The sequence below is a fragment of the Phallusia mammillata genome, chromosome 3 (assembly GCF_965637545.1).
Source record: "Phallusia mammillata chromosome 3, kaPhaMamm4.hap1.1, whole genome shotgun sequence".
NCBI lineage: Eukaryota > Metazoa > Chordata > Ascidiacea > Phlebobranchia > Ascidiidae > Phallusia > Phallusia mammillata.
Window position 1 is genome coordinate 18902231 of NC_137254.1, and position 22569 is coordinate 18924799.

Consider the following 22569-nt stretch of genomic DNA (forward strand, 5'->3'; position numbering starts at 1 on the left):
TTTTCTTTACTTTTTTGGTTGGACCACAACTGGTGCTTTCATAATCTTGTGGCAGAACGTGGTCTCTACACACAGCATCGTAGTCATTTTCGGTTTGCACAACTTTTTTGTTAAAGGCTCACAACGCTTGATTGCCACCCTCCATTTCCCATTCGTCTCTGCTTTTCACAGTTCACTATTGAGTGAAAACTTATGGCCACCATAATTTTCCAAGCAATTTAGTACATAACAGTATTGTTGCATTGTTTTGGCATGTGATTAATTTCTTAAACTTTTCTTATAGACGTTCGGCCTTATCAGACAACAAAAGAAAAAATCAGAAAATAACAAAGCGGGTAGTAGGTTTTATAATGAGTTGAGTTGAGTTTATTTCGCTTGGTGAAAGACAACATAGCAACACAATTGCACTAAAACAATCACCAAGCCGGAAATAGCTGCGCAACGTTAAGACGTTATGAAGCGCAAAAAAGTGTCGGGCACAGTTGGTGGATAGTAGTTGAACGCGCTGCAGCTACACCGTATTATACGGCGTTATGTGTCGGGTGCTCACAAGAAAGTGAGTGTGGCGCAGAGTGAGTATAACACGACTGGGGGGAAACGATGGTGGGACCAGTCGCGGGGGCCCTAATGAATGAAAACTTTGTTTAAAATTATGCAAAAAAACGTTAAAAGGCAAAAATCACCCTAGTTCTTTTATTTCAATGTGTGGTGAATCGCATTGCACTAATGTACAGTTTTCTGCACTATGGTTGTAAACAGGTTGCAGAGCACTGAAATTTTGTTTTCAATTCACTCCTCAAATAAGAACATATGAGCATCAAAATTGAAAAACGATGTAAAATGTCAATCAAAGAAGTTCCTTTTCAATAACTACTTCAAAATAGGCTGCTAGTTAAAACGTCAAGCAATAAAAATGGGATTTGGAGTTTCATTTTTTAACCGATGTAGGGCAGTGGTATCATGGACCCATAGGCGAACCCTGTGTTTACTTTGTGCAGAAACCGGACGTACAAATATTTTGAAACAAGTACAATTTTAGGTAAATTGGGATTACAAACTTGTGTGGCTACAAATCGGTACCAACGAAACAATAAAACTTTAGTTCAGTGTTGTCAAAGCGACAGGTAACAAGATTTACAACGTACGTTTATTTTTAACGTTTATCGTGTTGGCGTGGAAGCTTTATAAATGATGCGATCGATGTAGTGAATGGTATCAAATAAAGGCTTGGCTATGATTTCGCAAATTCACACAGAAGGTGAACTAATAAATCAAGTCCGTGATATAAGCTTCTCTTCACACAAAATGTACCACATCGTGGTTGAATTTATGGAAAGCACAAAAAACAAACAGTAAATACATCACCGAACATTATGCCAGGGTATTCAATCGAGGTGAATTTAAAACTGAATTTGTGACGTCAGACAACTTACGCCACGAATTAAAAACAAAAATTTGTAAAAAAATCTCACTGATAAAACCAGTAAAAAATAGAATAGCGAATTAAAACCATACTCACAGTTATACAAAAGACGCAAAATGTAGAACGTAAGAGCTGGTTTACACTCATGCAGGGTATTTTTTCGAAAAAAAACTTATTGCATCTTGTACATGACAGTTAAAAAGAAAGAGATACTGACACAGAGAGTGGACAATAGTGATTTATTCCCTGATGAAGACGACCTTTATAGGACGTCGAAACGTCGGAATGAAATCACATTTGCCAGAAGAGTTTTTTAAACTTGAGTGATTTATCGGATGTTCAGGCAATGACGAAAGCCCTCATTAGTGATGATATATTACCACTTTGAAGCACTGTCTGGTCAAGTATATAAAGTAGCAAGATTTTGTTTGTTTTCATTTTCTTTTCTTTTTTGCCATCTGACTTGTTATGACAGTGTTCAGAATCCGAACACAACACGTCCTCGCGACTTTGATCTAATGACATTCTTCCCTGCTTCTGTGAAGTTATTACCCCAGCCCTTCAATTCATCGATGTTGTGGACACATCGTGCCAGCGACTCAGCACTTTCGTAGCTAAGACTGTTCGAAGATATATCAAGAAGCTCCATCTAAAACAAGAATTAGTTAAACGGAAGTAACAAGAGTTAATTGCAAATAAAATACTATGTCATACTACAAATTGTTACACGAAAAACGTATGTCAAGTGATGAGAAGTTTGGAAAATGGATCGTAGGAAAAACTATTTACTAAAATTAACATACAAATGTTTTATAACCGACTTGTTGTCGTAACCAAGTTCGAGGCCAATTGGGGTTGGAAAACTTTTCTTGAAAAAAAAAAGGTAAAATACAAAACCACTACAGGTCTGCAGATCCCCTTCAGTAGTTTGTAGCACATAAAATAAAAGATATTAACAAAAATCCAGTCTCATTGATTTGCCCCAAGACGCTTCCTTTTGTAATTCCTAATTAAAACATAGTTATACATGATTTACCAAATTTTTTGTTGAAGTTTTAAATCCAGCAACCCTTTATATCAGTGTTTATTAACAATGGTCATTTTATGAGCAATGTGACGATTAAATCCAGGGGTCACCAAACTACGGCCCGCGACCATATTTTTGGGTTTGCCAAATCGTATTGATAACTTGGTAACATCCAAAAAATAATCTACTCAACGAAAAATTTTTTCATGTAGAATTTTTATTACCTAACTTAGTTTCATAGAATTACAACACCCAGGATTGATCCGAAGCAAGTTTGTTACGTCACAGACTACATGTTGTGCGCAAACAATTGCCTTCTTTTGTTACTTGTGACGTAATATACAATCATTGCAAGTAAGATGGGATTAACTATACAATTTAACAGTTCCATCACTAGATGTTAAATTGGATTGTAGAAAGACCATATCTTGGCGCTCCAATAAAAATCGCCTCGCCGGCTAAGTTTGAAAAGATCGCTATATGGCATGTAAATTATGCGGCCCGCGCAAATCATTATTAAACTTATCCTGCCTGCAGTGAAAAAAGTTTGGTGACCCCTGATTTAATCAAACAGAATATTTTTATTTAAGTGTTGCGCATGGATGTGTGTGCAAACAAGGAGATACTTGTTGGTGGAATAAAAACTTATGATGCGTCCGCCATTGCGATAAGGTCGCACACCTCTGCTGTAGGGTCTAAAATAGACTCTAAATGAGTGGTTCTCAATCTTAAATGGATCGCGTACCAACTGACAACTTTTTTTTTATCGTTGCGTACCACCTAAACCCTGTTTGAATAGATAGACAAAGAAATAGGTCAATTTTCTCAAACTGACAAGCATATTCAGCAATTTCAAAATAATGTCACGAGTTTCGTTCAAACCAGGACTGATATTGTTAGTTGAGTTGCAATTTTAGATCGGGCTTAAATTAAGTATTAGGTTTAAATTCGGTAAATTAGGTATATCACAGAAAGCTACTAGTGTACCACCTGAAAAGTTTCGACGTACCACCACTGACCTAAATGAATGTGACGTTTATACTTTAGTTAGTTAGCTGCGTTGTGTGAGTAACGTGTATTGAAAACAACTGTCAAAAACTACCAAAATGAATGCGACTAACTCAAGACAGAAAGACCCTAAGGTTCTCACGACAGGAATGATTTGCATAAAAATCTTTTTTTTACCGGCTTTGTTAGCTTTTCCACTCCATCGCAGAGTTTCTCGACGCCTTCACTTCCGATCTCACATTCCCGCAGTACAAGTATTTTGATGTTTTGACAGCAACGAGCTAGTGAACCTGCTCCCATGTTGCTAATCTTGTTGTAAGAGAGGTCGAGTTCTTTCAGCTGATTTTAATGCAACAAACAATATTACATTCAACTTAGTGACAAATGCGGACTGGTCAAAACAAACAACATAACATTACTAATGTTGATGTCGTTTTGGTAATATTATATCACCAATAAATTCGGTATTTGTCACTTCAAATGTTTCCGTTTGAACAATTGGTTGTCAACTATTTTTTTTGCATTACGCAGTATGTGGAAATCCTTTTTTTTCTAACAAACATGAATATAGTTTGATAAATCAACTCCCACAGTTTTCACAAATTGCTGTGATTAAAACGGAATTGGGAAAACTCGTACGCAAAAACTTATTCAATCGTTGCAAGAAAGAAAGAGAAAGATATTATTCCAAATCCCGACTTAATACTAGGTTTGCTTTGTATATTGACTTCCAACTTGTTTTGAGCTCTATTAGCAGCATACTGTGCAAGTAGTTTAAATAATTTATCCCATTTTATTTATCTGCAAATATTGCTATCGTTGGGCAGCATTTTAAAGTAAAAAAATAAACCTGAAAGACGACAGTAAGTAGAGAGTAAAATTTGAAATTTACCCTCTCATATGGATAACAAACCGTCCAAACCTTCCACGTAGTGAATGTGACTAACTCTGCGACATGTTACTTTATGTGGGAAGGATAGAACAGAAAGACAATAAGGTTAGAATTTCCATATCGACACTTTTGCATTAAATTTTTTTTACCGGTTTTGTTAGCTTTTCCACTCCATCGCAGAGTTTCTCGAAGCCTTCACTTTCGATCATACATTCCTGCAGTACAAGCTCATCAATTTCGTAAAGACAACAAGATAGTAAAACTGCTCCCGTGTTGCCAATGTTGTTGTGGGAGAGATCGAGTCGTTTCAGCTGATTTTAATGCAACAAACAATATCACATTTAGCGCAGTGACAAATTTTGGTAATTTAAAATAAATGTGATGCTGGTTAGTTACAGTTGGTCGAATAAACAACTTTAACTATTTGAATTTTTGTTTTAAATTTTTGTGCCGTGTTGTGCTCGTTGGCAGTGTACATTGTTAGATATAAACTTAAATGGAAAAGTCCTGTTCTTTGTTTGAAACAAAAAAGTTTTACCGGCGTTGGTAGCTTTGCCACTCCATCGCAGATTTTCTCGAAGCCTTCACTTCTTATGTGACATTTGCACAGTATAAGTTCCTCTGTGTTATGGACGCAATGAGCCAGTAAATCGGCTTCCGTGTTATCAATTTTGTTTTCGGTGAGGTCAAGTCTCTTCATCTAATTATATGACAACGTTTTTTTATGTTTAAAGTAGGGACAAAAGCTAATAAGTAAAATGGGACAACACAATTTAACTTTAGATTATGCCTTGTTGAAAATGTTACAACTTGTTCTACCCAGAAAAGCGAACTCAGTATTTTTGAACAGTGTTTTTGTAGCCCATGCGTTTAGCATTAGTTGTTTAAACGTGTTTCTGTTGTATTTCAACGTTGGCACTTCATCAACAAAATGTTTTACAGCGTGACACGACAGATATCTCGAAATTTGTTTGGAAAGACAAAATCTGTCAATATCGTGTTTCGGATTTGTTATTAAACATTATCCTCTGGTGCTTACACAAAAAAATACACAATACCGAAATACAAAAGTTTTTACCGGCTTTGTTAGCTTTTTCACTCCATCGCAGAGTTTCACAAAGCCTTCACCTACAATTTCACATTCCATCAGTAGAAGCACTTCGACGTTGTGAAGGCAACGACCCATTGAAGCTGCTTCCGTGTTGCCGATTTTGTTGAGAGAGAGGTCAAATATCTTCAGCTAATTTTAATGCAACAAATATTATCAAATTTAACATGGTAACAAGTTTTACACATCAGTACATGCCCATTTCTCTTTCAATTTAAGTTTGGCATTTTCAGTTAAAATCTCTTCACTACAAGGTAAAACGTTTAGTTGTGAACAAATTAGAGAACATTTTTTCATCATAGTTCCCCGGTTTACTATGACGTCACACAGGTTTTTGTTTTGTGTAAAACTTGATGTGTCGAATGGGTGCTGAAACGGTTTTTAGTCTGTCCCAAAGTCTGTATAAAACACAAGTTGTCCAACCTATTGTTACGCAATAAAGCCTATGGAGCCATTTTGTGTCCAAAATGATACAGCGGGTATGGAAAAATAACACATAAATTGTCTGATTTTTACAACATGGAGAGCTTAGACGCGAATTTGATTCGCTAAATTGAATGAAAATTTCGGGTTCTAACATTTCAACGCAATATTAAAAGCTAAATTGCTGTTTTTCATGTAAATTTGGCCGCTTAATTTTCATGTGAACTTTAAATATTTGCGTTCATCGAACATTATCACGCTCAAATGTTACAACTCAAAAGCTTTATTCGATTTGGCCTATCAAATTCGCTTTAAAGCCCTCCAGTTTGTAAAAATCAGACAATTTATGTGTTTTTCCCTATACCTGCTGTATTAATTTGGACACAAAATGGCGCCCATGGAGCTCTATCGCGTAACAATGGGCTGGACTACTTGTGTTTTACATATACTTTGGTCTGTCCTACATGTTGTGCGTTACATGTGATGCAAGCTGCCGCATATATACCGTGCACTTGCAATCAAGGTCTTGTTTAATTTTAAAACTCTGTTTAACCTTCGTTGTTTGAGTCAAAAGCATTTACTACTCTATTTTAAAAATTGTGCTGAAAGAATCGAAAAAAAAATTGATGGAAAATATGATGGCACGCTCTCTGTGCGGCGATTATACTTGGGGTAGTGTATTGCAAACGCAAACATTATAAGTTGGTCAATTGAAAAAATAAACACGCAAAATATTTTAAGGCGCACGCACCCAAATGACAAAAATAGGGACAACACGATTATACTTAAGTTACAGGCGTGTAAAACAGATTTGCAACCTACATGGCGTTTATTCATACTATTGTGAGTTACTTACACTTTGGTCTGTTGCCGCACAAGTAATGATCGTGTACCAGCATTGTTATTTTGTTATTGTGCACCAACTCCATAGTTAGGTTGTGTTTTGATTTGTAACAATTTTGTGTATATTTGTTAGTGCACTTTATTTATTTTACTGCATTTGTTCTGGCTCTTTGTGACTACTAACATCATCATTTGCACGCTTTTCACATTTCACTTCATTTTCGTCCCACTCTTTCTTTACAATCTTACATATCCAGATGTTTGTACTTTTCAACGTGCTTTAAAGACACCACTATGTATGGATATTTGTAACCACTGCTTTTAGTCAGCGTAATGTAAGTTACAAGTAATCGGTAATGATTGGAAGGTAGTAATGTGACGTTTTTAGTGGTTTCAGTCAGATTGAGCCTCGTTGTGTTTATAATGTTCTATGTTTGTTTACGTGACGGTACTATTAAAAAATAATAATTCAACGCACATTTTTTCAAAACTAGAGTATTACCGATTTCGCTCTGTGTTGAATCACATAGGAAAGGTTTTCGAAGTCAACTGGAAGAAGAGATGAATCGCGAAAGTCAATCTCGTCAGGAAGTAGGGAAGCAACAGATGAAGCAATCGCCAGATCATTGGACTCGTGAGCCCAGCTACAAACACGCAAGATTTCATCTTTACTGCTAACCTCCGTCTTAGACTGAATAAATTTCAAAATCAAAGATTTCTTTTGTTTCCAATCCTTTCTGGAACATTCAGGAACGAGTGGCTCGAGTATTTCGAAAACCGAGACATCGCAAATCCCGCAAACAAACTTGGAAACCATTTCCCATCTGTCGTCTTCAAGTTGTTTGTAAGCATTCTCAAACTCGTCAAGATGCATGATTATCATCAGGTAGAACGACGTAAAAAACTCTTGCCAGATGAGGTGAGAGAAATATCGAACTTTGTGACCATCTAATATCGTCAACTTAAGATTTCCATGCTTTGTGACTGATGTGTTTGCAAATGCATCGGCTGTGGATTCCTTAATACCTGCTTTTTCGAACGCCCTTGCCCTTAATACAATCTCCAACTTCAGAAATGCATAATAGGCCAGTTTAGCTAGTTTGTCCAATTCACCTTCTTGCTTTCTAAAATGATTGGTTGTAAGGTATTGGCCACAAGTGAAAGCAAGGACTCGAGTGAGTGAAACAAACTGAATATCTCCATTGTAATTCAACATGTAGACAAGAGTCAATATAAAATTGACAGGAACATAACAGTATGCAAATACATTACGATTTTGCGACAGCTTTTGGTGTATATCGTCGTATCTGTCTCCACATATTTGACGTCCAAGTTCATCTTGTGATACCGAAGTCAATCCAAGTATTTCAACAATAAACCTGGGTCGGTATGAAGGGTGAAGCTTGTATAGTTGAGATTGTCGAGACGTAAAAATCTTTCGTGCTCGTGGAAGCAAGTTTCCTCCAGCCAAATGTTTCAAGTAACTTTCCGCATTCGACTTCGAATGTAATAGGGGTTGGGGAACTTCTGTTGAAAATGATTCAATTGCTGCCTCGTCGAAACCATCGAAAACCATCACACAATTTGGATCATTGCAAATCTCGTTAAGGATGTTTTTTTCTTGCTCCAGGGTGTAATCTTGCTCAACCGACATGGTGGAGAGAAGAAACTCAAGAAGTGTCATCTCCCTTGTGAAGTTGATGCGCCTGATCACAATGTAAAAGAAGAAGGAAGTCTCTCCGAACAACTCTCCCCTTAAACATTCCATAGCCCACTTTTTGGCGGAGGTGGTCTTTCCTATCCCAGCTTGTCCAACTACACCAACCACATTGCCATGCTTTTGCACGTAACATTGTATTGCTTCTACTTTATCAGGTTTGAATTTTCGTTCTGCTTCTTGTTGTGCTGTTTCTTTGGCACGTGGAAACATTTCTTCGCAGGTGATGCTACCTGTTGGTCTGTAGTAAACTTTTGCAAGTTCCTCTCTACAGTGATAATGTCCTTCTGCTTGAAACTCGTCATCAATTTGCAGAGGTTTGTTGGCTATGGCAAGGTTGACGGTTGGTATTGGTCGATTAGAAAAATCTGCAAGTGACGACGCTTCGTCAATGATTTCTATTGCTTTATGTTTAAGCAACGACATAAGTGCTGAATTTGTCTGGTGCTCAATTGGTCTTAAAGGTTTATGTACAGAAAATCTCTGCGTTCGTGCTGTTGATGATGTTTCAAGCAGTTTGGGTACAGTTTCTATTTCCAAATTATGTTGAGCAGGCAACTGAGACGAGCTGTGAGCTTCCTCGGGTGGGGGAGCCATACCAGGTAGTTTGGGTTGTGTTACTTCGTCCAAGGCATGTTGAGACGAGGAGTGAGCGTGTTCGTATGTTTGTAGCACTGTTACATGTTGTGTAATCTGCTGTTGATAGACTGGACCGTTGTAAACTGGACCGGTTGTGTGGACATTTGTGTCTCCAATCTGAGGCGCTTGTCCGCTTTCCTGCAGAAAAAGTTTTAAGATTAAAATGGATGTTTTTTAGTCCACCCAATACACCAGGAATTCGATTCAATTCGGCTGTTATTGGGGACTTTCTACTGTTTCTTATCAAAGATAATTATAAAATCAGGTTATTTTTCGCAAAACCTACTGCAATCCATCTACTTTGTAACACATGTTAGGAAAGCAGAAATTCCGAATTTCAATCAACGAGTTCTTGGCTGATAGGGTAAGAAGTCTTACCAGACTAAAAACCACATTCCTGCCCTGTACATCAACTTGCAACGGGTGATTTAAACTTGACTGAGGCACCTCAGTACTGGGTTCTTCGTATGTGCTGTGTAGAGGTACCAAATCACCTTGTCTTTGGATCAATCTGGGTTGGAGTCTAGCATTATCATCCATTATTGAAGATATCAATTTTTTTATGTGATTGTAACGCGGCTGCATCCACCTTCTGTTTGTTGTAGTTGTGCCATGTAACGCTATTTTTACTCACAACAAAATGGTAATTTTTTGATGATTTTGCTTCATGAAATTTACTATGAGCAGATATGGGCCAGTTAATTTCACTTAAAATTATTATTATTACAACAATGTCGTCCTATGCCTACAAAAGGTAAACAAAGCTATAAGTAAAAAGTAATAATACCATTAAGACCAAAATGAACACATTATATGTTATAAAATGCACAAGTAACAAAAACTAAAATTAACAGCTTTTGCTACTAAATGGTAGCCTATGAAACATTTTCAATTTGACTGACAATAACACATTATTTCAAAAACACTGACAAAAACGTGAATGTGTTGTCCAGTCCGAGTTATTAAACAAAGCATAGTTTACCTTTTTATAATGATTGCTATAAGAACACTTCGGGCAAAAAAACAAATAAATCAAGCTGCAAAACACACACTGCAAAGACTGGTGACCACACCAGGCACTAATCAGAAACAAACAAAAGTATTATTTCAATCAGCGCTACCAACCGAACAGTAATCCTCGTATTAGCTCAGTATCCAAACTTGTCACTGTAAATATGTTCATGGACTGATGTAATACATAGGTAATGCCTATTGAACGGTTGCAGTGTTTCCAAAATTAATTATGGGTCCCCTTCCCTGAAGGGGACACATATTGTTTTTGTCCGTATTTTTTTTTCTTTTTTTCTTTTTTCTTTTTTCTGTCTAACGCTGGTTTGTGAGACGCATTTGGTCAAGAAAGAGTGCTTCAAATTTATTCAAATTTGGACATATGTTAGATATTAATCCAAACTTGGTCCACCTGAAGTTTGACCCCAAATTACCCAGCGGTTCACCCACAGGCCCCCGAAACGTAAAATGTTTAACGCTGGTTTGTAACGCTCGTTTAGTGAAGAAAGCGTGCTTCAAATTTATTGAAATTTGGACATATGTTAGATATTACTCCAAACTTGGTCCACCAGAAGTTTGACCCCAAATTACCCAGCGGTTCACCCACAGGCCCCCGAAACGTAAAATTTTTAACGCTAGTTTGTAACGCTCGTTTAGTAAAGAAAGAGTGCTTCAAATTTATTGAAATTTGGACATATGTTAGATATTAATCTGAACTTGGTCCAGCTGAAGTTTGACCCCGAATGACCCAGCGACACACCCACAGGCCCCCGAAACGTAAATGTGTCTAACGCTCATTTGGTCAAGAAAGACACTGTAGGCAGAAGTCCCAAGAGAGTACGTTTACGAATAATAGGGCAGAGCGGGAGGGCTCAGCTTGACGTTGGACAGACGTTTTACGAGACGTCGTTTCGGTGATTAGAAATCAGCTGTTTTGCACAGCAATGCTATGTCGTTTTATTAAGTTATCACTCACATTTTCAGTTTTGGCAAAGGTTTCATACATATGACGCGATTTAAACCTAATAAGCGTGCTTCGGTTTCGTATATGTCAAGCAAAACTTTGTTAAACAAACTAAATATGAAAAAATAAACTTGACATTTTTGCAAGATAAAAGTTTTTTTAAATGCTCAGTGTCAGGTTGGCCGCTGCATGACCACGGGTTACTTAAGGTCAATTAGTAGGTATTACTAACACAGTTCAGAACTTTCTTTCGCCATAACGTAGCGTTTTTTTTTTTGAATCAAATACTCAAGGCATGTATATATTAGGTCAAACGGTGTTATTGAACACCAAGGACGGCGTGCTATTGAAAACGGTGTCAAAAGGTCAAACAGTCGTTTGGTGTGTACACCCTAAAGGTTACTACAGGTCAATGGTACTCGTTTGCGAAACAAAGTTAAATGAAAAACTCGTTTTGCGAAACAAAGTTAAATGAAAAGTTATGTATACACTTGCAGCAAATCGCTTTTTAATTGTCTGTAACACAACTGTTACAGCTTTCTAGAAAAAAAAAATTGTTTAAAACCCGACCTTGGACGACAATATCTGGGTCAAAGCAAGAGATTAAATTGAAAGTATTTGTTTCGTTCTTTTTGATTGTTTTTGTAATTATACGACAATAATAGTGCAAAAAAATACAAACAAAATTTTGTTGTTGTTGGGTTAATGCTTTCTAAAAATTTGTTCTTAAGAATTAAAAAATCACCGCAACATTTGTTTACCGTAAATCCGCAAAAACACGCATGTGGGGACCCATTAGTTTTTGTTTACAAAAACAACCATATGTGTAGATCAAATGATATGTATAGTAAATTGGTAAATATCGTATGGAATATATAAAATGGAAGTATATCAGAAAGCCACCATTCTAGTTATCATTAAAACTAATTACTGTCAGTTGCAACAAACCAATGTCCAATCTAAGTCCAATTCAGAGTTTGCTAATAGCCTTGTTCAAACTGTCTTGCTCCGGTGCAATTAATCAAATAAAAATTGAAACGTTGGTAATTGCTCACAGACACTCTGCCAGAGCACTCAAGTTTAAAATTACCACATCAATAATCAGGTCTATTAATTTGTTTTCGATTCTTTAACAAATAAAGTAAAAAAGACAAACATATTTTAATACCAATCCCAATTATTTAAAATGTATTTTTGCTTGATCAGATAAAATGTACACATTTCCATAAGGCACTATGGTGGCAAAACTTATAGAAATAAGGAAAACTATTTGTCACATGTATGATGCAAAAACAAGATAGAAACAGGTTTTGCTGGTACAGACGAATCCGGTTAATCGCATCATCGGGCATTTGATGCGATTAACCGGATTATGCGATAATCCGGTTGCTATGTAAACAGTCCACGCGGTTATCAAAAGTGCTCATTTACACTTTCCCAGATAAAACTAAGTTGCAGTGACGCTCAACTATGGCAACGGAGCAGTATTTTCTCTCTTTTGTTGCCGAATTGAAAAAAGTGCTACTCGCAGCGAAATACAGGGCGCCATGCTTCCTAACTGCCGTGGCTATGGTGCAATCGCCCAAGTGTGTTGAAGAAACAGAAGCAACGCACACACACTCTTTAATTGGCGCACACGCCGCAGTTCGTTTGATTTGTGCTTTCTCTTGTAGTCAGGTTTATTTGAAAAGATATGTTACGTCGCATCGTAGCCAAGGTACCCAACATTTAAATTTAGGAACTTCCCTATGACTACAGTTTATGACGTTTTAGTCTTGTTTTGGGTAGTTTCCCTTATAAAGGCCTCTCGCTTAATATACACGTAAAATTGTTTCTGACCTATTTCGTTTTGTAGTTCAAACCAACGTGTTAAGCGGCAAAGCGCTGTGCATATTTGTAAGCAAGCCCAAACCCGAAAGTACACGACCGAAACTTCCAACTTCGGCACATTCTACAGCGCAAGGGTGCAAAGTCGAGCTGTATCAGTTTCTATTATAACCCGTTATTCAATTGACAAAAAGAATAATTCATTTAGCAAACCTTTAAAGACTCAGATTGTGGCGCTACTTTCTAGCTTACTCAGCAAAACTGCAGCTGCAAGATTAGCGTGACTGTCACGTGATCAAAGGGTGACCGTTGCTTCAAAAATTTAAACCAGCAACAAATACTAGAGGAATAAATGGCTTTCTTAATCTGTGATCCACCTGATAAGTTGCGCAAGGTCACGAATAGACGACATAAAATATGTCAATCATTGGCACGTTACCAATTACGTGAATCTAAACAACATAGTGTGATTACTTGCGAGCTAACATTTTTTACAATCATTACGTGTTTTGCGGGTCATGAACAATAACAGAAGAACATTTTTAACCATTTGTTTTACATTTAACATTTTTCAAATTTCAATACAGTTTAATACTTCGAATTTGGTGCAGTTTGCACATAGTAAGAAATTACAATCAGTGTCTTTGCCGGAACACCAGTTTCGTAATTTTCACGTGTTGAACTCTTTTAAACGCTTGTTATATCACTATTGGCGATTAGATAAGCCAACAATAAAGGAACAATGTGCACGGCTTTGAGATAAGGATTCCTAGTTATCGCACAGCGGTAAACTGAACGCCGATTTAATCTCACAATAACTTTTCAAAAATATTTTATGGTCGAGACGTTTCATTTTCGACGTTAGATACGTTATTTGGTGTAGAATGCAAACATGCATCTACGTTTTTTTCGCGTACATTACCTCCGGAGGATTTTACTATCATATCGTCGTCTTTTATTCGAAAAACTCGGTATGTTTGACTTTCACATAGAGATCATCAATCCGGTTAATCGCATATTTCGTTGAAAATCGATGCGAATATCCGGTTTATGCGATAAACCGGTATGCGATTAACCGGACGATTTTCTTAACAAACGATGGGCGACGGTTTGGGATTTTTGATTGCGATGCAATTAAACGGATTATGCGATCAACCGGTATGCGATTAACCGGATTCGTCTGTATTCAGAAATCAAACTAGGCTTATGCCTCACCAGGTGTGGTTGTCACCAGAAAAGATGGCACAAACCGAGCGTGCATGGATTATTTAAACGTGAACAGGTAAAGTTTTTGGTTACTGGCAGATTCCAGTAGCTGAGGAAGATGTAGAGAAGGTGACCTCAGAAGAGAATTATAAATTTCTAAAAATGGTGTAATGATGAAATTGAGAACATGTTGTTGCCTTGAAAACTTTATTTCGTTGTCTCAAAGATGAAAAAATGACAATAAAAAAAATTGGTGCAAGCAATGTCAACTTTCTCGGATATAATACTGAGCAGGATGTGATTGACCTTCATAAGGATATGGTCAGAAAAACTCAAGAGTGCAAAACACCCGGTGACAAAGAAAAATGTCTAGTTGTTTATTGGAATTACAGGATATTGCCGAGATGTAATGCCAAATTGTATGGCAATGACATATCACCTAACTGACTTGACAAAGAAAGTACAGCTCAACATGGTAATTTGAGGTGATACACAAGAAGTAGCTTTCAAAGCTTTCTTATTGTTCTGCAAACAGATGCGTCGAACAATGATAGAAAATTGTTTCCTCTCAGTAAAGCAAGCACAAAAATTGGCAGTCCCGAACACTACTACTCCACTATTGAAAAAGAATGCTTATTATGTGGGCTATTTGTAAATACAGGGTATACTTGTATGGCAATGGGTGTGCTACAGACCAACCACCAACCGTCAACCTATTTGGAAAGTGCAGCTTATGCTGCATTTGATTGAAGAAAAAATTTGCTTTGAAACTGACATTTTCTGGGTATTAGCCGAAATGCTCAAAGGGTCCTATTCTCATATAATTGCGGTAAGAAAAAAAATTAAAAAACAACATAACTCTATATTTACCATTTAACAAAAAAAACATGTAACAGAAACTAGAAGGATGGCTTAGCACATATTGCCCTTGCATATAACCTATTGTGAAACATTTATATATATCCTACACTTATTTTATATTGGGTCCCATATCATCCACTGTCTTTTATAACCTTGGGTGTTTCTGCAAGCAGAAAAGGGCCCCCAAACATGCAAAGTTGTAAATAATGCATTTCAAGAGATAACAATGAGAAAGTTTGGTATTGTTAAGTCAAACACAGTGATCGGTACTGCGTGTAAATAAATATGCTATATCTAGTACAAACTATTTAAATTCATTTCGTTCATACATTTTTGAAGGTTTTTCCATTTTATGGTCTATCTGAGAAAAAAGTGTTAAGTAGTGAGAAAATATGCTAAAACACAACAAGCAGCTCCTATTGATAGCAAATTGCACATGACTGTAGGGGGGTAGTGGAGTAAATGATAGTGCTACAGGGTTGAACACAACAATCAACATTTATAAATGGTACACTCTACAAGCTGTCAAAATTTCATTTAATTCGGACATGGATGAAAAAATTGAACCATTTTGGGGAGCTAGTGGGGTAAATGTTAGGGTTCAACACCAAAAAGTATAAAATATGAAATCGCAATGACCCAATCAAAAGTCATGTAAAACATTTCTATTCTGACTACTAGAGGTGTTAATAGCAAAATTCGTCAACATTTCTGACGTCATAAGGCTGTTAACACCCCTCTAACTAGCATGCGGACACGCCTAAAAGTGCGGGCCCACTTGGATCACTTGGTCCAGCACTTGGCCCGCCTCATGCTATTGAAAAACTGTGGGCCCACTATATCCAGGGCTTGTTGTGTCTCTTGCAAGTACAAAAACTGCGAGCACACTATATCCAGTGCTCGTTGAGTCTCTCGCAAGGAAATATCCATTGCTGCGGGCCCACTATATCCATTGCTTGGCCTGTCTTTCGCAGGGAAAAGCGGTCCAAGTGGGCCAAGCGGGCCCGCAGTTTTAGACGTGACCCACTAGCATGTGCAAAAACATCCACCATGTAGTGCACAAACACAAGTAACGAATGTTCTGTTGCCTTTATTATAACATTAAACTACACAAATCTTTCATTGGTACTGTGCAGCAACACACAAAATCGTTTTACACTTTGGGGTCTAGCGTGGTAAATATTGGGGTTATCAAGTCAACAAAGCAGATGACACATCTACATGACCATATTTACCATCTGTGAAAGTTTCATCAAAATTCACCAAAGAATTCCTGCCAAAAGTGCACAGAAAACCTTCACCGGAGAAAGAAAGATAAAAAAAGACAATGCATTAGCAGTTAGAGCTAAAATATCACAAATCAATGGTGTACCTCTGCATTGGAGTGCTTTCTTCCTGTTTGTGTTTGAGTTTAAAGTCGTGTGCCGGAGCAAATGTTGACTGCAAATTCGAAAAAAATATAAATGCTAAAATCACAACAAAATTGCCAAATACGAAATGTACAGCAACAAATTAACGGGTGGTACTAAATAACGCATGTGACCACATGTTGCCGCGTGTAACCGCATGTGACCACATGCTACCGCATGTGACTGCATGTTATCACACAAAAGGAATCTGTGAAGGACTTGAATATGCTTTTACAAAAAATAATTTTGCTGACTTTTGAAAGCGCTGACGGTTAGAGCTATTAGGGTTAAGTGAAGGTTTGTAATTAAAATAAACCTAGAATGTGGTCTATTTTACCCTTGATGGGGCTGGCATTCTTACATTTCACATACCATGGTGTGTTTTAAAAGAAATCACATGTGGTCACATACGGTATTTAGTCCCACCGAAAATTAACGCATATAAAACAACTGGCAAAACAACAAATACTTTCATGAAAAGTAGTAAAAGAGGTTATGAACAAGGACAAACTTGAAAAGTAATAAAACAGGTCATGAACAATGCTACTCGCCCAGTCACGGTAAGTAGCATTAAAAAAATGGAAAACAGTATCTAAATAGCCATAATATTGCAATACAGATAAATGAACACTTTTTAACAGTTGGAAAAAAACTAGCAGAACAAATTCAAACAACAAATGCACCCTTTCACGCATTTTTAAAACACTCCTGTTTCAAATCTTTCTTTCTGGCTCCTAAAGGCGAATTTAATGTAAAACTACAGATGAGTCCATATCACATTTCCATATGGTTTATCAAACTAGCAAGTAAAGTAATAACTCAATGCTTGGTAAACCTCTATAATGAATGCATAACAATATTCCACATTCCTAACTGTTTAAAAATAAGTCACATCATGTCAATACCAAAAATAAGAAATCTGACCACATGTTCCGAGTTTAGACCCATATTAATTACCCCCATATTAAGCAAAATGTTTAAAAAAAACTATCATGGCACAAATAATAAAATTCCGAAATAAAAATATAACTATTTCTGAGCACCAATTCGTATTACAACTAAAATACTACACAGATCTTCCCACAGCTGATCTATATGAAAACATTCTACATAGCTTCGATCACCATGAACACCAATGCACGATATTTATGGACCCTTTCAAGGCTTTTGACACATTATCAAATTCTCAAACCCAAGTTGCAAAATTACAGCTTTAGAGGTGGACCACTTAAATTAATTAACAGTTTCAGCAAAAACCAGTACACAAAAATTATCAACACCCTTTCCACTCCAGTACCACCAACATACAGCTTACCTTAGGGTAGCATATCATAACCCATGCTGTTCTAGACTTATAAACAAAAGGCAAAATGGAACGGCACAAGCTTACAAACAAAAATGCAAAATGGCATGGTGTAAGCTGACAAATGGATGAGATGCAACAAATTGTCACGTAATTACGCCAAAACCAATTTTATGATTTTCCACTACATCCACTATCAGATGCCCAAAACTTTTCAATTCCGATCAACAACCACACAATTTCAAGAACCAACAGAACTAATTATCACAGATTCTTGGACTAATATTTCATAGTCAACTTTCCTGGCAAAATAGTATATTGTACACACTACACATCATCCAAAGTCTCTAGTACAATTTGTATCTGAGCTAAACTCAAACATTAAACGCACCAACCAATCTCATCCTATACTTCGCACTCATCCATTTTCACCTTTAGAACTGTGTCATCAACTAGCGGCGTACATATTCCACATTTCCACATATCAACAGTTCAACACCATTATAATTCCTCCAAAATAAGGCCGTTATAATAATCTCCAATGTAAGCATAACCATGGCCATGCACATGACTCACCTGAAACCAATCTACTGCAAACTGGGCATTCTCTCAATTCACAACTTAGTTCAAAACGAAACTATTAGGTTTTCATACAACCTTAAAAAACACCTCCTGCCTTCAATATTTTAATCACCTTTTCTTGCACTCCCGAAATTCACCACCCTGACTACCCCACCATGATACAAGAAAGCCTAAAAAACCTTGCGGTAAGCGTTTGGTCTGCAATTCCAAAACAATTGCCAAGTTTAAGTCAAACATTAAAAAAAGGTACTAAATGAGATCAGAGTCCTCTAATCACACACTGATGTCCACGCATTGTTAGTTCCATTTTTTGTGGAACAAAAAATCCAATTCGGAATGTTGGTGATAAAAGGTTGCAGTGGCTGAGAGATGAGTTTATTGCCACCCTCAAAGCATGGAAGGTATATTGGTCAATCAAATTGTATTTGCTCATTTCTAACAATTTAAAAATTTAACAGATGGATGTCGAAAAAAACCATATTGGTGAAAATAAGCGATTACTTGCTCGCCCTACTTTGGATGGACTGATTTTCACTACTTCTAATATGATAGCTTTGGCCAATGACTTGTTGAATGACAAAATATTGCAATATATATGTCTCCAATCTTTTACACAAGACATTTTAGAGGCATTTTTTGGCAATCTTGTGAGTATCCGCAATGATTTAACATCAATATAGCCACACCATTTAGTCTGAAACACAGTAAACAATTTTAATTGCATTTTTTTATGTATAGCGGCAGCTTGGAATTAGGGCACAAAATCCTGATATTTCACAAGTGGCATATGGCATTCAACATATCACTCAGAGAAAAATAATTAAAAAGTTGAAAGGGGGAAACACAATAGCAAGTGGAACTAACAATGCGTGGACATCAGTGTGTGACGAACCACTACAGAAGCGGGGAAAAATATAATATACAGGGGTATCAAACAATCAATACAGCTGCAAAATTTAAAATTATTCACATTTTTTTTAGATCTCCACGCAACCCTGAAGATTGTCTGTTTGATTTTGTGAAGATTTTTGAAAACATTTTTTTTTGCAAATGCATGCGAAAGTACACGTATAAACAATTTTACAATGTATGTTAGTACAGTTTCTACAACAGTTTCATCTTTGCAGATTTCAGTTAGTTGATCTTTAAGATTTAAAAATGTAGGATCGTCATAACTTGAATTAAGTACATAACTAAAATCAATAACAGTTGGGTCCTTGCATGCTACCTTCTTTTGTTAAATTGAGATATATTTTTTGAAGCAAGTACAGTAATAACTCCGAAGGACATTTTAAAGAACTTGAGCCAGGTACAAATTCCATCAATGGTATTAAGGTTCCTTGGGGAGAGTCACGACATAATAGTTCAACAATATTTTTATGATTGTTGAATTTTGTAAGTGCCTTTTTTACAACAAAACCACCCAGATATTCAATAGTTTCATTTTCGAGAGCATTGATACTACCTATTGAACAAACTTGCTGTTTAGTAGGAGGTTCTATAATGGTATTAATAATTTGCAACACATATTCAGATGCAGTAGCCCTATCAGTATCTTTAAAAAACGTTTTCGATTGACAACAAACTTTTGTGTATTGTGTTACAAACCAATTGGGATTCTTATTTTTCTGATAAGTTTGAATTAAATGTGTAACATACTGTTCGCCCTCTGTGGTGAGCATAGGCGTCGATTTTTTAATTATTTGCAAAATTTTAGGGGAGACCTTTCCATGTTTTAAAAACATACATCAGCGGTTAAAACCTACAATCGTAGGAACACAAAGCAGTTGCGTTAACTGCTCCGTTGTCCTGGCGACCGCACGAAGTTATGACCCATATTCGGTTGCATGTAACAAAATAAAGTTTGCAGATATAACTTCCACGCAGTCAGATAATAAAGTTGCGACAGGATTAAAGTATACGTTGTTCAAGATGTTCATTTACATTGCGTGTGACGATTTTTAAATGACTCAACATTAAACAGAAAACGTATTTTTCGAGGGTTGCTTGCGTTTTGGCTGCAAAAATGCCTATACATTAGTTTGACTAGTCCAGCGGTGCACAACCTGCGGGCATGAACATGTTTATTAAAATATATGTACTGGCGGCCGTGGCCTAAATAAAAACTTTTTCGTGAAATATTACAATTTTCAAGCTGCTCTAAACACATTTTATGTAACTGAAAAAGTATTACCAGCCTAAGGGCCATGTGCGCCAGACGTTTTTATGCCTATTGTTTGCAAACAATGCGAAAAACCAGATACCCTAAGCGTCACAATATCGATAATGACGTTATAAACAGCTAAGACTGATCGTCAGACTGTTCAGCTCAATCTGCGCTTCAAGTTAGAAATTAATCTAGGCATTTTAGGTGCCATTAGATGGTTGACATATAATATATAATATTTCTTTACATCAGTAATTTTCAAACACAAGCAAGCAGCCAATTGGCCGGCCAGCCTGTGCTGAGAATAAAACAATTAACTATCACATAACAATACCGATTGTTACTGCAACCATTGTTACGTTGCACAACAAACCACGAGACACTTGCGTTTGTCATTGATTGTGACCTTCGATCGCACAAACAGCCGGTTTACGGCATAGGCGTGTATGTGGTTTTTCTGGCAATACTTTATTTCAAACAAAAAACAGGGGAGACAATACATATGTTGTCACCCCTGTTTTTTCAGGAGGGGAGACATGTTGTAGGAAATATCACAGGGATCCTGATTTCTGAAGGTCAAAAAGGCGATTGCAAGCACAAAGCTTTGGTTGGTTTGTGCGGTTGACAACAACGGTAATGCAATTTAAACGTGGCTTGACGTAATGTGATTCATACGCCCAACCGAAGTCGAATCGAATAGAATAATGTCCAGGGCTGGGGCGAAGCCCAGTCAATTCTGCCCAACGAGAACTTGAAAGATACGGTATATAAACACATATCAAAACAACGTCATTAAACTACGCACGTGAGATCTGTGATTAGCCTGGAGGTACAGAACGTTTCCATCCTGTCTCCAAAACATCAATTAGCAATTATATGGGATGTACCTCTGCGGTCTCACGCAATCAAACACTTGAAGTATATAAATCACGTAATGGGAAAACTTACAAGTCACGTCCGCTCTTACTCGTGACGTCAATGCGAATATTACATCATTATGTTACATTAGTCTTCCTCCAAAAAGTGTTTTACAAGAAACATGCACAAGAAAGAATTGCGAAAAAACATGTGAAAACAATTATGACATACAAAAGAAAAACATTTAATTAACCACACCAAAACTGATACGCGTTAACAGTAAAATTTGTCATAACGCTTGCGCGTCTCTCGAGCTCGGTTGTCGACAGTTATCCGAAAATTCGAGAATCGGGCTTAGCAGTGGTATGGGAAATTCAAATGTCCTCCTTCATTGTGCCACAAGTAGTTGTATGAATTCACATTTCTGCAACAATAAAATAAACAGCAGTACACGTACATAAACAGTTTGCTTTGTGCTAGAGCAAAATTTAGATGCAATTACAAATAACAAAACACCACTAAATAATAATCACTTTTACTCTACGTGGTCAAAGTTATTCACGTAAATATGCTTCAGTAAGCAACATCTGAGGCAGCTATGGCCTAGCAAAGATATCTGGTCTAGTGTCTAATGCATCATGTTTCCAATTGGGACGCCATCTAGCCAGTAAAGGTATAGCAACCTTGTGAAATGTCATGGGAGAATATAAGTGCGGGGAAAAGCTCATCCCGTCAAAAATAGAGCATGTTGCTTGCAGACAATAAGGACTGGTGTAAAGCAGGTACGCGCGAGAAGCTAACGTATTTCTCAGAACCACGAAAAGTAATTAATTTGTGTTGATCAGTCACAAACGCTACCAAGAGCTAACTTTTCCTAGGTGGCATACTAGAGAACAAAGTGTCTCAACTCGAAAAGTCGAGTCTCCACGAAGCTAATGGATATTGAGACAAGCAAAAGCGATAATAAAAAGCTTAATTTCGAAATTAATAGTTCAAATTAAGTGTGTGTGTTTCACAATAAGTAGCTTTTAAACTAGCACATTACAAATAAAGAGACAAACAAAGGTGTTAGTATAACATATCCCAAGAATGGGGTAGGCAAAGAACTTAATGACATAACAAAAACAAAAAGGTAAAACTTAACTGGTAAGATTCAAGAAGCGTCATCGTTGAAGTCGTGATTCATGACGATGCTTGATGTATTTGCTTGTTCCATTTGTTCCGTAATCCAGTTATAATATAGACAGTTCGTGTTTCCGATCTCCGTACCTTGAATAGTACATATCCTCCTCAATAGCTCGAGC

At 36.9% G+C, this 22569-nt stretch overlaps 2 protein-coding genes across 2 annotated transcripts; one reads left to right on the plus strand and one right to left on the minus strand.

The window, feature by feature from the left end:
- Positions 1 to 1901: 1901 nt before the first annotated feature.
- On the minus strand, positions 1902 to 9620 carry LOC145219789 (NACHT, LRR and PYD domains-containing protein 3-like). Its single transcript, XM_080087100.1, has 7 exons — positions 9459 to 9620; positions 7227 to 9218; positions 5429 to 5590; positions 4889 to 5050; positions 4500 to 4661; positions 3636 to 3797; positions 1902 to 2072 (listed from the first exon to the last, which is right to left on the minus strand). Exons 1-7 carry the CDS (start codon positions 9618 to 9620, stop codon positions 1902 to 1904), a joined length of 2973 nt encoding a protein of 990 aa, XP_079943226.1.
- An 8961-nt stretch (positions 9621 to 18581) lies between these two features.
- On the plus strand, positions 18582 to 19158 carry LOC145220078 (uncharacterized). Its single transcript, XM_080087373.1, has 3 exons — positions 18582 to 18641; positions 18699 to 18887; positions 18979 to 19158. The coding sequence occupies exons 2-3, from the start codon at positions 18699 to 18701 to the stop codon at positions 19156 to 19158; spliced, it is 369 nt and encodes a 122-aa protein (XP_079943499.1). The 5' UTR covers positions 18582 to 18641.
- The last annotated feature ends 3411 nt before the right edge of the window (positions 19159 to 22569 follow it).

What these genes read in the sequence shown, in the direction of transcription:
- LOC145219789 (XM_080087100.1), bottom strand. Translation starts at nt 9,620, where the DNA reads ATGGATGATAATGCTAGACTCCAACCCAGATTGATCCAAAGACAAGGT. An exon ending in TTCAACACAGAGCGAAATCG is followed by an intron (nt 5,591 to 7,226) that starts GTAATACTCTAG and finishes CATTAAAATTAG; the next exon opens with CTGAAGATATTTGACCTCTC. An exon ending in TGAAAAAGCTAACAAAGCCG is followed by an intron (nt 5,051 to 5,428) that starts GTAAAAACTTTT and finishes TCATATAATTAG; the next exon opens with ATGAAGAGACTTGACCTCAC.
- LOC145220078 (XM_080087373.1), top strand. Translation starts at nt 18,699, where the DNA reads ATGGATGTCGAAAAAAACCATATTGGTGAAAATAAGCGATTACTTGCT. An exon ending in AGGCATTTTTTGGCAATCTT is followed by an intron (nt 18,888 to 18,978) that starts GTGAGTATCCGC and finishes TTTTATGTATAG; the next exon opens with CGGCAGCTTGGAATTAGGGC.